Source organism: Barbus barbus, assembly GCF_936440315.1.
Source record: "Barbus barbus genome assembly, chromosome: 3".
In the NCBI taxonomy this organism is placed as follows: domain Eukaryota; kingdom Metazoa; phylum Chordata; class Actinopteri; order Cypriniformes; family Cyprinidae; genus Barbus; species Barbus barbus.
In genome coordinates, this window is record NC_136731.1 from 28296170 (window position 1) to 28311317 (window position 15148).

General features: G+C 38.3%; 1 protein-coding gene across 4 annotated transcripts; it reads right to left on the reverse strand.

Annotated features, from left to right (window-relative positions):
- Positions 1–7156: 7156 nt before the first annotated feature.
- Positions 7157–12940, reverse strand: LOC306852070 (uncharacterized protein). 4 transcript variants are annotated; one of them, XM_079388681.1, is made up of 11 exons: positions 12437–12914; positions 11533–11562; positions 11364–11437; positions 10785–10911; positions 10528–10691; positions 10218–10378; positions 9969–10125; positions 9707–9800; positions 9524–9590; positions 9332–9417; positions 7157–9208 (listed from the first exon to the last, which is right to left on the reverse strand). In XM_079388681.1, the coding sequence occupies exons 3-11, from the start codon at positions 11425–11427 to the stop codon at positions 8353–8355; spliced, it is 1776 nt and encodes a 591-aa protein (XP_079244807.1). In that variant the 5' UTR covers positions 11428–11437; positions 11533–11562; positions 12437–12914; the 3' UTR covers positions 7157–8352. The 4 variants fall into 4 exon arrangements, with proteins under 4 accessions (XP_079244807.1, XP_079244806.1, XP_079244808.1 ...); XM_079388680.1 differs by lacking the exon at positions 11533–11562 and having other exon boundaries at positions 12437–12940; XM_079388682.1 differs by lacking the exon at positions 12437–12914 and having other exon boundaries at positions 11533–11674.
- Positions 12941–15148: the final 2208 nt, after the last annotated feature.

Genomic DNA, 15148 nt, shown 5'->3' on the forward strand with positions numbered 1-15148 from the left:
GGGACGGTCCAGAAGCTGAGTTTAAAACCTCAGGACATCGTAAAATACACTCTCTCTTACCTTTTACGCTCTCTATCTCTCGTCCCTCTCACCGCGTGCTGCCCTTTGAGCATGCTCTGGCCTCATGTGCCATAATGAGAAGGAAAACAACTTAGTCTCGTTACATCATTTTATTTTATTATTTTACGTTAGTTTCTTTTCTTTCCGTGGAGTTTCGTGTGTTAATGTAAGTTTGATACAAAAGTCCAGCTTCGACTGCACTTCTTCAAACTTCAACCAGAAAGAACTCCGCATCCTCAGCCAACGCCCAAAAGACGTCACTTCAAAGACTACTGAACTTCCAGCCAATCAGACACTTCGGGGAACCCCCCCTGTCTGCAACGAAACCCCGTTACACAGGCAAAACAAGCAACACACCTCCAGATTCTAACAGGTTCTAATTGGTGTATTTAATATAAATTTTAGCCTCATTGAGAAACTCAAAGCGAGGGTTAAATAAGTGATTGATGGTTGTTCAGGTCTACGCAATAGCACATATTGCTGTGAACTTGGGATTTCACATTTTCATTCTCTTAAACTCATCCTTTCCTCACTTTCTCTCTTTCTGCAACGTGTGAATGTGTGAATGCTTGTGTTCATGTGTTAGATTAGTTTATGTCTTAGGTTTATATAAATAAAATCTGATTTATATTTTAAAAGAGAAGTAATGTTTTTGTTAGATATTAAATATATTTATAATATAAATTATATGAATATAAATATAGACATGTAAATATTTTCTAAATGTATACTGTGTGTGTATTTATATATACATAATAAATATACTTATATATACATAATAAATATACACAGAACACACATATATTATGCGAACAAAAACCTTTATTTTGGATGCGATTAATCATTTGACAGCACTAATTTAAATCACCTGCTGATTTTGTACGTTTGCCCACTGACAAAGAAATGATCAGTCTATAATTTTAATGGTAGGTTTATTTGAACAGTGAGAGACAGAGTAACAACAAATAAAAAAAAGTTATAAATTGATTTGCATTGATTTTAATGAGTGAAATAAGTATTTGATCCCCTATCGATCAGGAAGATTTCTGGCTCCCAGGTGTCTTTTATACAGTTAAGGAGTTGTGACTAGCACTCTCTTAAAGGAACACTCCACTATTTTTGAAAATTCAACTCCCCAAGAGTAAACAGTTGAGTTTTACTGTTTTTGAATCCATTCAGCCGATCTCCGGGTCTGGTGGTAGCACTTTTATCTTAGTTTAGCATAGATCATTGAATCGGATTAGACCATTAGTATCTCGCTCAAAAATGACCAAAGAGGTTTTGATCATTTTCCTATTTAAAACTTGACTCTTCTGTAGTTACATTGTGTACTAAGCGGAGCCTATGACATGCTGCGCGGAAGTTGTTCAGCTCAATGAGTTCTATATGTGTACTGAGTTTCATAAGAATACGTGCAAGTATGTGTGAGCTATACATCAAGCTTTTTGACAATTTTCCAGGGGGCGTCGTAGAGCCCCTGTGCCACGCCCGGGTCCCAGCCTCAGCGGCGTCCTAATGGCCGCAGGTTCCAATATGCGTGCCAATTTTCAAGAGTTTTCGAGCACGTTAAGGCCCTCAAAAGTGCCCGGATAGTCGAAATAAAAAAAAATTAAATAAAAAAATAATAATAATAATCCTTAGGGGAACAATAGGGCCCTGCGCCTTACTGGCTTGGGCCCTAATAATAATCCTTAGGGGAACAATAGGGCCCTGCGCCTTACTGGCTTGGGCCCTAATTAACATCCTGTAAAAAATATATTTTTCATTGTTAGTTCACGTTAGGTAATGCATTTCCTAATGTTAAGAAATGAGACCTTATTATAAAGTGTTATCAAAACCTTTAATGCTTTATAAGCATTTTTTAAAGATTTAAAAAAACAGACCCTCTCTCTCTTTCTCTCTCTCACCCAGCTCCTCAATCCACACTCAACTCACAGTCACTCACAGCCCACCCCACCCCCACCCCACACTCAGAAGCAGGCTGACAGGAGCTCTCACTCAGAAGCAGTGTAACAACTCTCTGATAGTTTTTAAATTTTCTCCTAAGCATAGTGTATTGTAAATTCATGAAATTAATCACATATCCTCAGACTGTCTTGTTCTGTGTATGTAATTTTTTATGAAGTGTTTGGAAGCTGCTCTTAAAAGATAAAAAAAAAAAAAGTTTTCTCTTTTTTACTGTAACTTTAATAAATTGCTATTAAAACACCGTTCAAGATATCCTAAATCCGTCCGCAATTTAGCATCTTCAGTATCTTGGCATCATAAGAAAAAATGTTTGGTGTGAATTTTTGGTTTCTGCTTGGAGGAGTATGAATTTGTTTACAGCCCCTTTAAAAAAAACCCACATTAAAAAAAAATATAGCTGACTTCCTGTTGGTCGTAGCTAATGACTGTAAATTAGAAAGTTGTCCGGATTAATAAGAACAATTTATGTACCAAGTTTGGTGTCTGTAGCTAAAACTAACCCCCCCCATTTTTGACAAAAGGTGGCGCTATAGAGTGCCTCTTCCACGCCCGTTTATGAGCTTTTTCCAGTGTCTAACTATCATTAATACTGATATGTGTGTTGAGTTTCATGACATTCTAAACATGTTATCTGCCTCAAAATCACCAGAAACGAATTTTCAACTTTGACACGTTGCCATGGCAACATGATTTTAGATATCAATATTCCCTTCACAGTTTTACATCGGCCGTGTTTTGGCATTATTCTGGTGAAGTTTGAAGCAAATCGAGTACAAATAAGATGCTGAATTCAAAGCATTTTGAAAACGACACACTTCCTGCAGCCAGTTGGTGGCGCTATAACTTTCAGTCATAATAGTCACATCTATCCGATCGGCATCATACAACGAAGAAACCAGTGAAGCTTGATCAACATCATACAATGTATGTGTACGTTATTAGGCATTTCCTGTGTCTCATTTTTCGCCATAACTTCATCGCCTCGCCACGGGCAAACCGTTCGACATATCAAAAATATCTTTGCAATTTAGCGTCCCCAATGTCTTGAGATCATGTTCACCGAGTTTGGTGGCAATCGTATGGAAATCCTCAGAGGAGTATATCAAATTCCAGAGCATGTGCTTTTTAAACAGCCCTGAATAGCCGACTTCCTGTTGGGCGGAGCCTATGACATGCTGCACGGAAGTTGTTCGGCTCAATGAGTTCTATATGTGTACCGCGTTTCATATGAATACGTGCAAGCATGTGAGCTATACATCAAGCTTTCTGACAATTTCCAGGGGGCGCCGTAGAGCCTCTGTGCCACACCCGGGTCCCAGCCTCAGCGGCGTCCTAATGGCCGCAGGTTCCAACGTGCGTGCCAATTTTCAAGAGTTTTTGGGCACGTTAAGGCCCCCAAAAGTACCCGGATAGTCTAAAAAAAAAAAAATGAAATAATAATCCTTAGGGGAACAATAGGGCCCTGCGCCTTCTTGGCTTGGGCCCTAATAATCCTTAGGGGAACAATAGGGCCCTGCGCCTTACTGGCTTGGGCCCTAAAAAACAGGTATAACACTAGACATTCCGCCCCCCACCAATCACTAACCAATCCAAACAGTTGAACAGCGGCGCTCTGAAACTGCACCGGGGATTCCCTTTTTTTTCTAACGGGCAAACCACAATGCCTTTCGTTCACGGATCAGCAAGGCCGCACTCTCAGGACAAAAACACCGCTTTTTCTCCTCTCCCTACGACACTGCACAAAGCACGCAAGGGCATCCCAAGTGGCAGGGAGGTGTTATCACAAACACTTTTTTTCCCCTGGTCACATTAAAATTATAATTTTAGAACTAAAAAGCATGTAAATTCTACAAATGCCATTGAAAATGATTAACAATAACTTGTAGACAACATTTATACTCACTGAAGTCTTCAGTCTTGAATGTTTTGCTGAATAAGACTTTTGTTCCTTCCAGAAGTGTAGTAGTGAAGTTTTTTTTTAAACAAAATCTTGCACTTTAATTTTGCACTCACAGTTATCACTGTGATGACTTCTATTAAAGATGCATGTATAGTTTTTTAACCTGCAATTTTAGAGATAATTCATGTCAACTGATTGCTAAATGAACAGCAATACATTTAGTTATAAAGGAACTACAGGCCTCCACAAACACTCACAAATTGAATATTGTATGTGTGATGTTGAGTTTGTATCCAGAGCAGCTTTTGAGACGGTCAGTGGAGAGACTGCATTTCATTTCCGTCTCATAGTCATTGAAACACTTCAAGTCCTCCTCTGTGGGCTCTACAGTGATTGGAAAATAAAAGACTGGGTGAGATCAATCACAAATGACCACAGCAGAAGGTGCTTTGCAAAAGTAAAAATGGTTTAACAGTAAAACACCGTGTAAAAATTATAAAGGATTCATGTGCCAAAATTAATTTGAAGGAAAGTAACAATTTGCGTCTAAATAATAATTTGTGATCACATTAAGTAAGGAATAATTGACGACGGGCCGTTGAATTATTAGAAAAATAATGCACACCGCGTCGTGGCCGTTACACCTCGGGTGTGCATTATTTTTCTAATAATTCAACGGTCCGGAGTCAATTATTCTGCTTATACTACGGTTGCCACACCTCAAGACATCGATCAGATTATATATTTCAAGGGATTCGTCCGGTTTTTCTACTTAAATCGCTATTGTGAGTAGGATTATTTCTTCCGCATCTCATCCAACGACTCTTTTGCTAGTTCCAAAACGTAATTTTAAAGCTGGCAATGGAGGCTTGAGCCGTTGATAGCAGACTAATGCAGTTAATAATGAAGTTATTAGAAAGAGAGCGAGAGAGACAGAGACACAGAGAAAGAGAAACAGAGAGAGAGAAACAGAGAGAGAGAGAGAGAGAGAGAGCTTACAGTATGAATTAGGCTACCTCTGTGTGTCCCTCAACAGTGTTCTGAAGCACCATCTCTAAACTGTAAGTCTGCTTTAAGATGCAGCGCTGTTATTACCTCGCTAGTGAGAAATGTCATGTGTAGCCTTTAAGTTGCTACACTAGGCTAACTGATAAAATCGTCAGGGCAGCGCTGACAACGATGCGAAGTGATATGGAACTGTAATGCGGTCAAGAAAGCTGCCTGGAACTACGTTCGCCGTGCGTTTCCCTGAAAATAATTGCACACCTCAGAACGTTCGTCAGCCAATCAGATTCAAGCATTCAACGGCCCCGTAGTATAATGGATTTTAAATAATTAGTTGTATCTCAGTCATCTGGTTTTCTCGTTTAATTTAAATATATAATATTTCACAACATTTTCACTAGTGGGTGCCACAAACATGAGTCTACACATAAAATAACAGTGTATAAAGTTTTGACACAATTGTAACATACATACATACATACACACGCTATGTTTTCAGAGTTTAGAGACTGTTTTAGCCTTTGTATTTGTTCCACACACAAGTATGAAGCTTACCAAAACAAAATGCCTGGCAGAAGAGTGTGATCTGACTCAGAACAACAGTGGAAAACATTGTGACCGAGCTGTAACACACACACAAACAATAAAAATATATAAATAAAATAAAATTTATTTTGAAGAAATATACGCTGTCATACTCTCTGTACGCCTATCGGACACTTTGTTGTAGGGCTGGCTAAAAAATTTCGATTCTCCGATTTTAATCGATCTTCAGTTTAACGCAACGATATCGATTCGGGAAATCCCCGAATCGATTCTTAATGCGCGTGCTTCACGTAAGAGGATATGAATATTCACCTCTCGTCCTGAAGGTGTCACCATCTATAGATATACTTACCTGGCAGGGGAGACACCATGATCAAGAAGGCGGTTCACCCAGAGCGAGGCTTGGCCATTGCACTCCGGTTGGGCCACATAATGTGGGAATCTCGACTGCATAATTTATGGTAGTGGGGGACTGCGTAAAAAAAACAACTGTGTGCACCCTATTATTAATGTAGATGTGTATTTCAGTAATAAACTTAAGTAGGAGAGTTTCAGTTACCAGCATTTATATCAAAATATGGATCCCATGTCTGCAAAACTAACATTTTAAATGAAATATTGATAGCTAATCGATATCGAATCGAAATCGAATCGAATCGAAACCATAAAAATAAGAATCGAATCGCAGAATTGGTCACAATACCCAGCCCTACTTTGTTGCTCCGTTACAAAGTAAACAGTTTAAAATTGAAAGATTTTCAAATGAAACATACGATTTGACTCACAAACACAAAATGCGCAGTTAATGCTCGGTTTAAACCTCAGCACAGTCTACAATAGACTTGCTTAAGCGCAATGCATCATCGAATTTGGCCACATGTCAGGACTGAAATCCAGTAATGTTACTGTCGCAATTCTTCAGCAGAACTGACGCCTTTTTTGGTGCTTCCGTCCACGTTTAGTTTAGCTATAAGGGGTAACAGACATTTTGACCTTTTTTTGAATGTAAATGACCTCCTTATAGTCTAACAGGTTACATGTCTACTTGTCTGTGGGATGTGAGAGGGAAAAAATTATATCATGCATGTGTATAATTGTGATATTGTTAAAAACCAGTAGAAATATGTGTCATTTCAATTGTCATGACGCCATGAAAGATCCTGTTTTTTAACTTCACGTAAAACCCCGAAGATGGCGCTGCAATCATCCAAATGACTGGTATTTAATACTAATACAGAAGTAAAAGTGCCATAAACACCTAAATGTATCCTAAAAGATTAGGTCGTTTTGAACTGCACATCAATGCCACCAAGGCCTATATAACTGTTCAACTAACTATTCTAACATTTTTCTGTCGCATGACAAGAACTTATGTCAAATGTGTACGAGCATATTTTATCTCAAGACACTTTTCAATAATTACATACTTTAGCTTTCATAGCCTGTGTTTATATACTATATCGCAATGGATTAGTTCCAATTTCTAGGGATCAAAGGTGTCCCTTGTTCAGATACTTGCGTAAAGCGTAATTAAGTTTAAAGTCTCAACATGCTCTTCAGTTTATGATGTGCCTTCCATGGAAAAACTATTTTACTTCCTAGTTCATAGTAGGTAGCACAAAACAAAAGCCCTGTGAAAACCTGTTTGAAATTCCCCTGAAATGCAGCAGACTCGATCTAGTTCAACATTCTGAGGTTTTATTTTAGAAGTGCAGAAACAAAGGCGTGTGTTTACATTGCTCTTATTGAGAAGTGCTTTAGTTTTTGTTAGAATGCCATAGTGTAGGTGCAACTCGAGATTGCATACAAAAATAGTGAAATGTTTCATACACATACCAATCATCTGTTTGACAACAGTTACTGTACACAGGCTGACAATAACTGTCTGTGAACTTACTGAGATGTGAGGACTTTTTAAAGAGCAAGCCAATGTCCTGTTGATGATGGCAAAACAAAACAACAACAACAAAATATCATAGTGTCATCTACATTTAAATGCATCCTATATACAAATATCTTTTTTTTTGTTGAAACATCATATCATTGATGAAACATTGTATCATATTGAAAAATACAAGTTCAAATTACAGACTGAGACAGCAGTTACAGGCACTGTAATGAAGCCATAGACCATGTAATAATACCATTAGCAAATGCCAAGAAAAATAATACATGACTTCCAAGAGTATTTTAGTCGCTGTATAATCCCTTATTGTTGAGTGAATCCTCCAGTTTCTTATTACTGGTAATATTTTCAAAGAAATTATTCATCGCAACTGTAGAAGATCAGTAGTTAAATATGCAAACATAGCCATTATTTGTTTTTACAACATACTTAAACAGAATAAGAACTGTCTTGTTTTCATGCCTTTAAAATCAGCATTTGCAAATTTGACTCAGTTTAACATTTGACATTTTGTTACATAGTAAGAGTAATAAAGAAGTATGAATAAGAATAGTTACTGTACACGATCCCTACAGACTTGTAAAGTGATTCTCCACCAAAAAATGAATATTCTCTCATCATTTACTAAGATAAACTTGCATTATATACTCACTGAGATGGATTATTCCTTTAAAAAGCTTTATTTGTGTTTCGCAGAGGAAATAAAGTCATCTGGGATGGCATGAGCTAATTTCAAAGGGTGGTGTATCCTCTTAAGGCACTTTTCAACATCTTACTGTAGAACTAGCTGGCACAACCTAAATTCAAGGCCTTGGCTCTGCGTCTGAACAAACAATGGACAAAGTTTGCATGGTTCTTATTACTGGTCATACTTTCAAACAAATGATTCATTGAAACTGTTGACATTACATGCAAAAATGAATTCAATGTTTCAGGCATGTGCTTATCATTTGTTTTTAGAGCACAGTTAAACACACTGATATGAACTGTCTATTTCAATAACAGGTGAGACATGCAAAGAAGTGGCCCAAAAACTTTGCTGCACAGATGTGGGATATTGGCCGGTGCTCTGGGGGAATTTCAAAGCTTCATATGCATTAAGTGCTTGTTCAGTACTGACGCTCGTGCTCCACTGTCCTTCTGTGCTCTTTGTTAAGCCTTGAAAAGCCTGATATCCTTCATCACTTGGGTTGACGCTGCCATCATGCAGAATCAGAGAAGGATAGATTGGATTTGTGCTGGTGATGAGATTTTTCATGATACACTTCTCATCAGCACTAACATCATCTGAAAGGTTCACACAAACATCTGCATCATTTCTCTTCTCCAAAACACTGCTGAAGCACTGATATCCGTCTTCCAGAGTATCATAAGTGGGAGAGTTAAACTGGCTATCTCTTGTATCTGAGTCTGTAACTTCCTTCTTGCCAGACTGAAAGTAATGATCACAGCTCATTTGCTCCAGGAATAAAGAATCACTCATGGCTGATTCCAAATATGACATATTACTGAAAACCGATGAGCTAGAGCAATTGCCCGAATCTCGGTTTGCACGGTTGCGTTCGCTTGAGGAACTGATACCGTTAAAACTCTTGTGTGAACTGCTCGTAGTAACCTGATTGTTGGAGAATAACTGTGATGGGTTGTTTGTGATTGGATGCAATTTGAACACCTCATGCAAGGCATCCTGGACATGTGATGTGATGTTAATGGTGCTGATGTTCTCTTCAGGGCTACCAGAGGCAGCCTGGCCATAATCCACTGGTGCTGACTCAACACTGTGGGAACTTTTCTCATTGTTTGTATCTGATAATCCTGAGATCCTGTAGAGACAAACATGTTGAAGCATTATTAATCAGAATTAGAATCACACTAGTTTGTCATGTGTTTCTGAAGTTTTGGGGGAAAAATAACAAACAAACAAACAAAGAAACAAAAGAACATACGATTTCTTATCCTCCTGAAGGTCTAGTGTTGGAATCTCTACATGGATTGGAGAGATCTTCATAACAGATGGAGGCAAAATATGACCCTGTTAAACATGAGAGAAAAAAAACAAGGGATGTATATTGATCATCATTATGATTAATTATTCATTATTGTTTTTTGGGGGTTTTTTTGCAGGATTTTTCTCCCACCTTCTCCTCTCCAAGATTGGCATCTATTTTTGGCTTGGTGATTTTGTCCCACCAATTCGTCTTCATTCTGTAATGAAGAAGTAAAGTGTGTCAGAACTGAATTTGTCAAGGATGTGTGAAGGAATATTAAAAATATAAAGAGTTTTGTTATTGAATGATGAAAAAACACAAAACAGAACTCACCTCAAAATACAGAAGTAGATAACACAAATGATGATGATTAAACCAAAACAAAGAGGTGGAATCACCATTTTGCCTATTTCATTTGGGGATGAGGCTGTAAATCACATATACATTTACATTTAGTCATTTAGCTGACGCTTTATCCAAAGCAATTTACCAATGAAGACAACAGAAGCAATATATATACAGTAGTTTGATCAGGTTTATAAGACTATTAACACAGAAGCAATAATGACTTTGAGACAAATATAGATATACTTACAGGTGGTGAACTCAACTGGTGCGCTCTGGTCACTAGATATAATATGATTATTATAGTCTGTGCTCATTGTTGCTGTCAGCATGTAGTTGGTATTTGGCTGGAGATTTTTGCCCACAATTTCAAAGGATTCCACAGTGTTCGGCATGGTTCTGAATGTCTGCACGAACAAACGAACAATGTTTTTTTTTTTTTTTAGTTCTTCATCATAAATCTATATGTGATCTATTTATCATATATTATCTTCCTTACATTTTCAAGTCCTCCTTTGATGCCATAGGTCAGATTTATTCTCAAGCCTTCCAAAAAATTTCTTCCTACCAAATCACTTTTTTCATACTGGTCATCCCAAGTTACATTAAAGTTTCCATTTGCAGTAGTTTGCACTGATAAGACTGGAGTTTTCGGCTTGACTACAGAAAATGGAAAACATATGTAAATGTGAGATAATGTCATATTAAACATTTTAACTTCTTAAAATCATAATTTTAGAACTAAAAATCATGTGAATTCTACAAATCTAATAGATTAACAAGAATTTATAGACAACATTTATACTCACTGAAGTCTTCAGTCATGAATTTTTTTCTTAATAAGACTTTTGTTCCTTCCAGAAGTGTAGTAGTGAAGATCTCTGTTATAACAAACCCTTTCACTTCAATTTTGCACTCACAGTTATCACTGTGATGACTTCTCTCAAAGATACATGCATATGTGTTTTGAAACCTGCAATTTTAGAGATATTCATGTCAACTGATTGCTAAATGAACAGCAATACATTTAGTTATAAAGGAACTACAGGCCTCCACAAACACTCACAAATTGAATATTGTATGTGTGATGTTGAGTTTGTATCCAGAGCAGCTTTTGAGACGGTCAGTGGAGAGACTGCATTTCATTTCCGTCTCATAGTCATTGAAACACTTCAAGTCCTCCTCTGTGGGCTCTACAGTGATTTAAAAGATTTCAAATAAAAAGTGAAAATAATATCACACGACCAAAGTAAACAGTTGTTTTGTAAAAATAAAAGTAGTTCAGTACATGGTGTAAAAAGGAGTTTGGACATGACTAAATTATGAGGTATGAAAAGTAAACATTTGACAGAACTGGTGTCTTCCAGTCAGCACTTTCTTGTTTAATTTGTTATAAAACACACACATCAGCTTTTCATCAACATGGTTTAAACAAATAAATTAATAAAACTAGAAATAATATGTTTGAGCCGATGGGGAAGTTTGTACCACTTTTCACAGTAGGTGCTTCTACTGAAGGTACAAAGAAGAACAGTGTACAGAGCTACATTTGACACAACTGTGAGAGTGACATCAGCATATAAATATGGATATTTTATATCTACATAGAGGAAAAATCAACATTGTTAGCGAAACAAACGCTTACCGTAACACAATGCATGGCAGATGAGTGCGAGGATGATCTGACACTTAACAAATGTGGAAAACATCCTGTACGTCCTATGAAAACACAAATATCATAACACCTAACACACATATATACATATATAAATAGCTTCCTAGCACAATATAGCCTAAATGTTACGTTTCCATACCTTTTGACTGTATTTGACAGTCCGTTGCCTCTTCCACAAAGTAAAAATAAAAGAAACCGAGTTTACTAACCACTTAGTAGGCACATTAAAAATGGTTAAATACGCTTTCAGTCACAAAAAATAAGAGGTAACTTAGGTTAAATCTAACAAATGCTTCCCTATTCTCAACATGGAAGTCGCCCTTAAGGGCGTATCTAACTTTCCTGGAACACGCAGCAGTTCTGCAGTTCCACTGACTCACGCCAGACTGAAGCGCTCGCGCTCGAACACAGCAGAATTCCACGGAAACACATCAGACCTCACGTCAGCGACCACCAAGCACGATAAGTTCATGTATGAGACAGCCAAGCCCAAAGGAAGTTATTATGCAAGGACCATAAAAGGAAGCGCAAAGTGAGACTGCGTTTCAGAGAGACTTTTTATGCAGTTTCAATTCCTTTATTTATTTAAACATTATTAGCCAGCCTACCTCCATTTGAAACTGAAAATATAGGCAATTAAAATTGTATATTATTTATTTGTACATTTCTCAAGCCCATTTTCAGTATGGCAGACAGACAAGATGTTTATTTTAAAACAGAATGAGCCACACACGCGTAAGTTACATGTGTGTGTGAGCCGTTGCTGGAAAAAAAAAGGGTAACTTCCAACTTCCATTTCGCCTGAAACACTGTGGATGGCTTTATTGATTGCTAAGAACCTACTAAGAGATAAATGTCATAACATATAAAGTCGCACGACGAGTTTCACAGTACAGCAGGGGTTTTCAACCTTTTAGGACATGCGCCCCCCCAAGTTTGTCTAATTTCACCCCCCAAAAAAAAGTGTGCTAACATCATTTACATATTGTTTGCTGCGTTTCCAGTGCGTAGCATTAAGTAACATAAACATATAACCAGCTTACCTGATTCAGTGTGATGGCTAAGCCTGTTTCTGAGATAACAACATGCCAATTGTTGGATTTCTGACATGACTAACCGTAAATCATTTTACACGATTCTCACTGTCGCCTAACAGCGGGAGTCAGATTGTCCCCTAGCGGATGTCTGAAGATTTGAAAGCTCGTATTCATAAATCTTCAAGGCAATGGCTGCATCCGAAACCGCGTACTTCTCTACTATATAGTAGGGGAAATGCAGTAGGCGAGCGAATAAGTATGTCCGAATCCTTCGGATTCATAAAAGAGTAGGCAGGAAGTACCTGGGTGACGTACTAATTCTCGCGAGATTCGGACTGCAGCTAGACCCTATTGACTTAAAGTGCGTCCGAATATGCCTACTTCTCTACTATATAGTAGGGGAAAGCAGAAGGTGAGCAAATAAGTATGTCCGAAACCTCAGTATTCATAGAAGAGTAGTCGAGAAGTTCCCGGATGTCCTACTGCTTCTGCCCAGATTCTGAAGTGTTCATCCGATGGACACTTTTCTATCCCAGACATGGTTGCCAGGGTAGCGGTTTTCCCGCACAATTGGGCTATTTTAGAAAAGGAGTTGCGGGAAAAAATACGGAGTTGCGGGTTGCGGTTTTTTGGGCTACATTTATAATGTACCGCGGCCGCAAAAAAATAAATAAAATAAAATAATTGTGGACAAAGATAAAAGGGAACCTTTTATTAGTGGGTGTTTATCCCCGGGAATGAATACTTGGCAACAAACGCTGCTGCTCGCGAGACGCGAGTAGGCGCGCGCGCCACATGTGCTTTTGACATCACAAATCAAGCGTCATCATCACGTCACTCCATGAGAGCGTTGTAGTCAGAAGCGTCGGTTCGGTTGTCTGTGGAGGAACAAGCAGCATTCTAAAATGTCAGGTAAATGGGGAAAGTATGGAAAGAAGTATCGCAAAGAATGGGAGACAGAGAAAGGATTAAAGGAGTGGATTCGAAGTGTTCCAAATGATGATAGAAAAGCGTTCTGCAAATATTGCAAATGTGAAGTAAGAGCTCACCACGGTGATCTGGTAGCTCATGCTGTGACTGAAAAACATTAAAAAAAATGCGGCTCCTTTCTCAAATGCCAGAACATTATTTGACACAGGCAGTTCCTTTCAAAGAAATAATGCACCTGTGAAAGAGGCAGAGTTGAAGCTGGCTGCCCATGTTGCTTGTCACTCAAGCACTTACACTGTTGACCAGGAAGTGTTGTGGAAGAAATTTCGAAAAAAGGCATTAGTTTACATCGAACGAAATGCACAGCACTAATTAATTCAGTGATAGGACCAGTAGTACATGAAGACCTTTTGGAGGATGTAGGAAATGGACCATACACTCTCATTGTTGATGAGAGCACTGATGTCACGACCAAAAAACAACTGTGTATAGTCATCAGATATTACAGCAAAAAGCTCTCACGAATCATTAGCACTTTTGCAGGAATGATTAATATAGTAGGTGGTGATTCACTTACCATAGCAAATGCTTTATTCAAATTTCTGGATGAAAACAAATTGTCCATACTGAATTGCATCGGTCTTGCAACTGATGGCTGTAACACAATGTGTGGGCAACATAATTCAGTGCTACAGAAATTCCGTGACCGCAATCCTCATATTGTCTACATAAAGTGTGTGTGCCATTCTCTTCAACTCTGTGCATCAAAAGCCGTCAGTGTCCTCCCCAGAAATGTTGAGTACATGGTTTCTCAGACCTACAGTTGGTTTTCAAATGCCACCCAGCGTCTCCAAAAATATTCTGAACTGTACAAAACCATAAATGTAGGTGAAAGCCCGCTGAAGATTCTGCAACTGTCTGACACTAGGTGGCTCGCTATTAGTGAGTGCATCAACCGGATCCTTTCACAGTATGTGGAGCTTAAGTTGCATTTTCATTTGACAAAAGACAGTGAGAGGAGCTATGTTGCGGAACTGCTGTACCAAATGTATAGTGACAATATTAACCTGATATACCTGAAATTCCTCCAACCAATTGTGTCAGAGTTAAACAGACTTAGTAAAATCTTTCAACTTGACAAACCTGATCCTGCAAAACTTCTTACGGAACTTCTAACATTTTACCAGTCCCTGCTTGAGCGCATAGGTTTGCCGAAGACATTCCAGAGCTGGCAAGACATCATGGAGTTTAACCTTTCTGATGAGAATCTTTTGCCACTTGATGCCGTAGACTTTGGGGTGCAGTTCCGTCTTGCTTTGTTTGAAGCCAATGGAATAAGTGACCTAGCTGAGCAGGACATGAAACGCAGGTGCAGGGACTACATGCTAGAGTTATCTAAGGAAATTAGGAAGAGACTTCCAGATAACATTAAACAGTTAGAGGCTCTCAAATTCCTGTCACCGAGTCATACTCTGTCGTCAAGTAAGCCAAGGATTGATGATCTTCCCTTTTTCCACCTCTTCAAGGGAGATGTAGGAAAAGCAGAGCAACAGTGGAGAGTAATTCACACTCTGGAATGGAACAATGCAGAAGATGGCAAAACAGAGGACTTCTGGGTAGAAGTTTCTGCATACACAGATACTGCAGGTGATAGAAACTTTGAAGATCTTGGAGTCTTCTTGCTCTACCATTCAGCAATGCAGCAGTTGAGCGTTCATTTTCCCAAATGTTACTGATAAAGAACAAGCTACGAAACAGGCTAGAGCAGAATTCTTTGCTAAATATAAT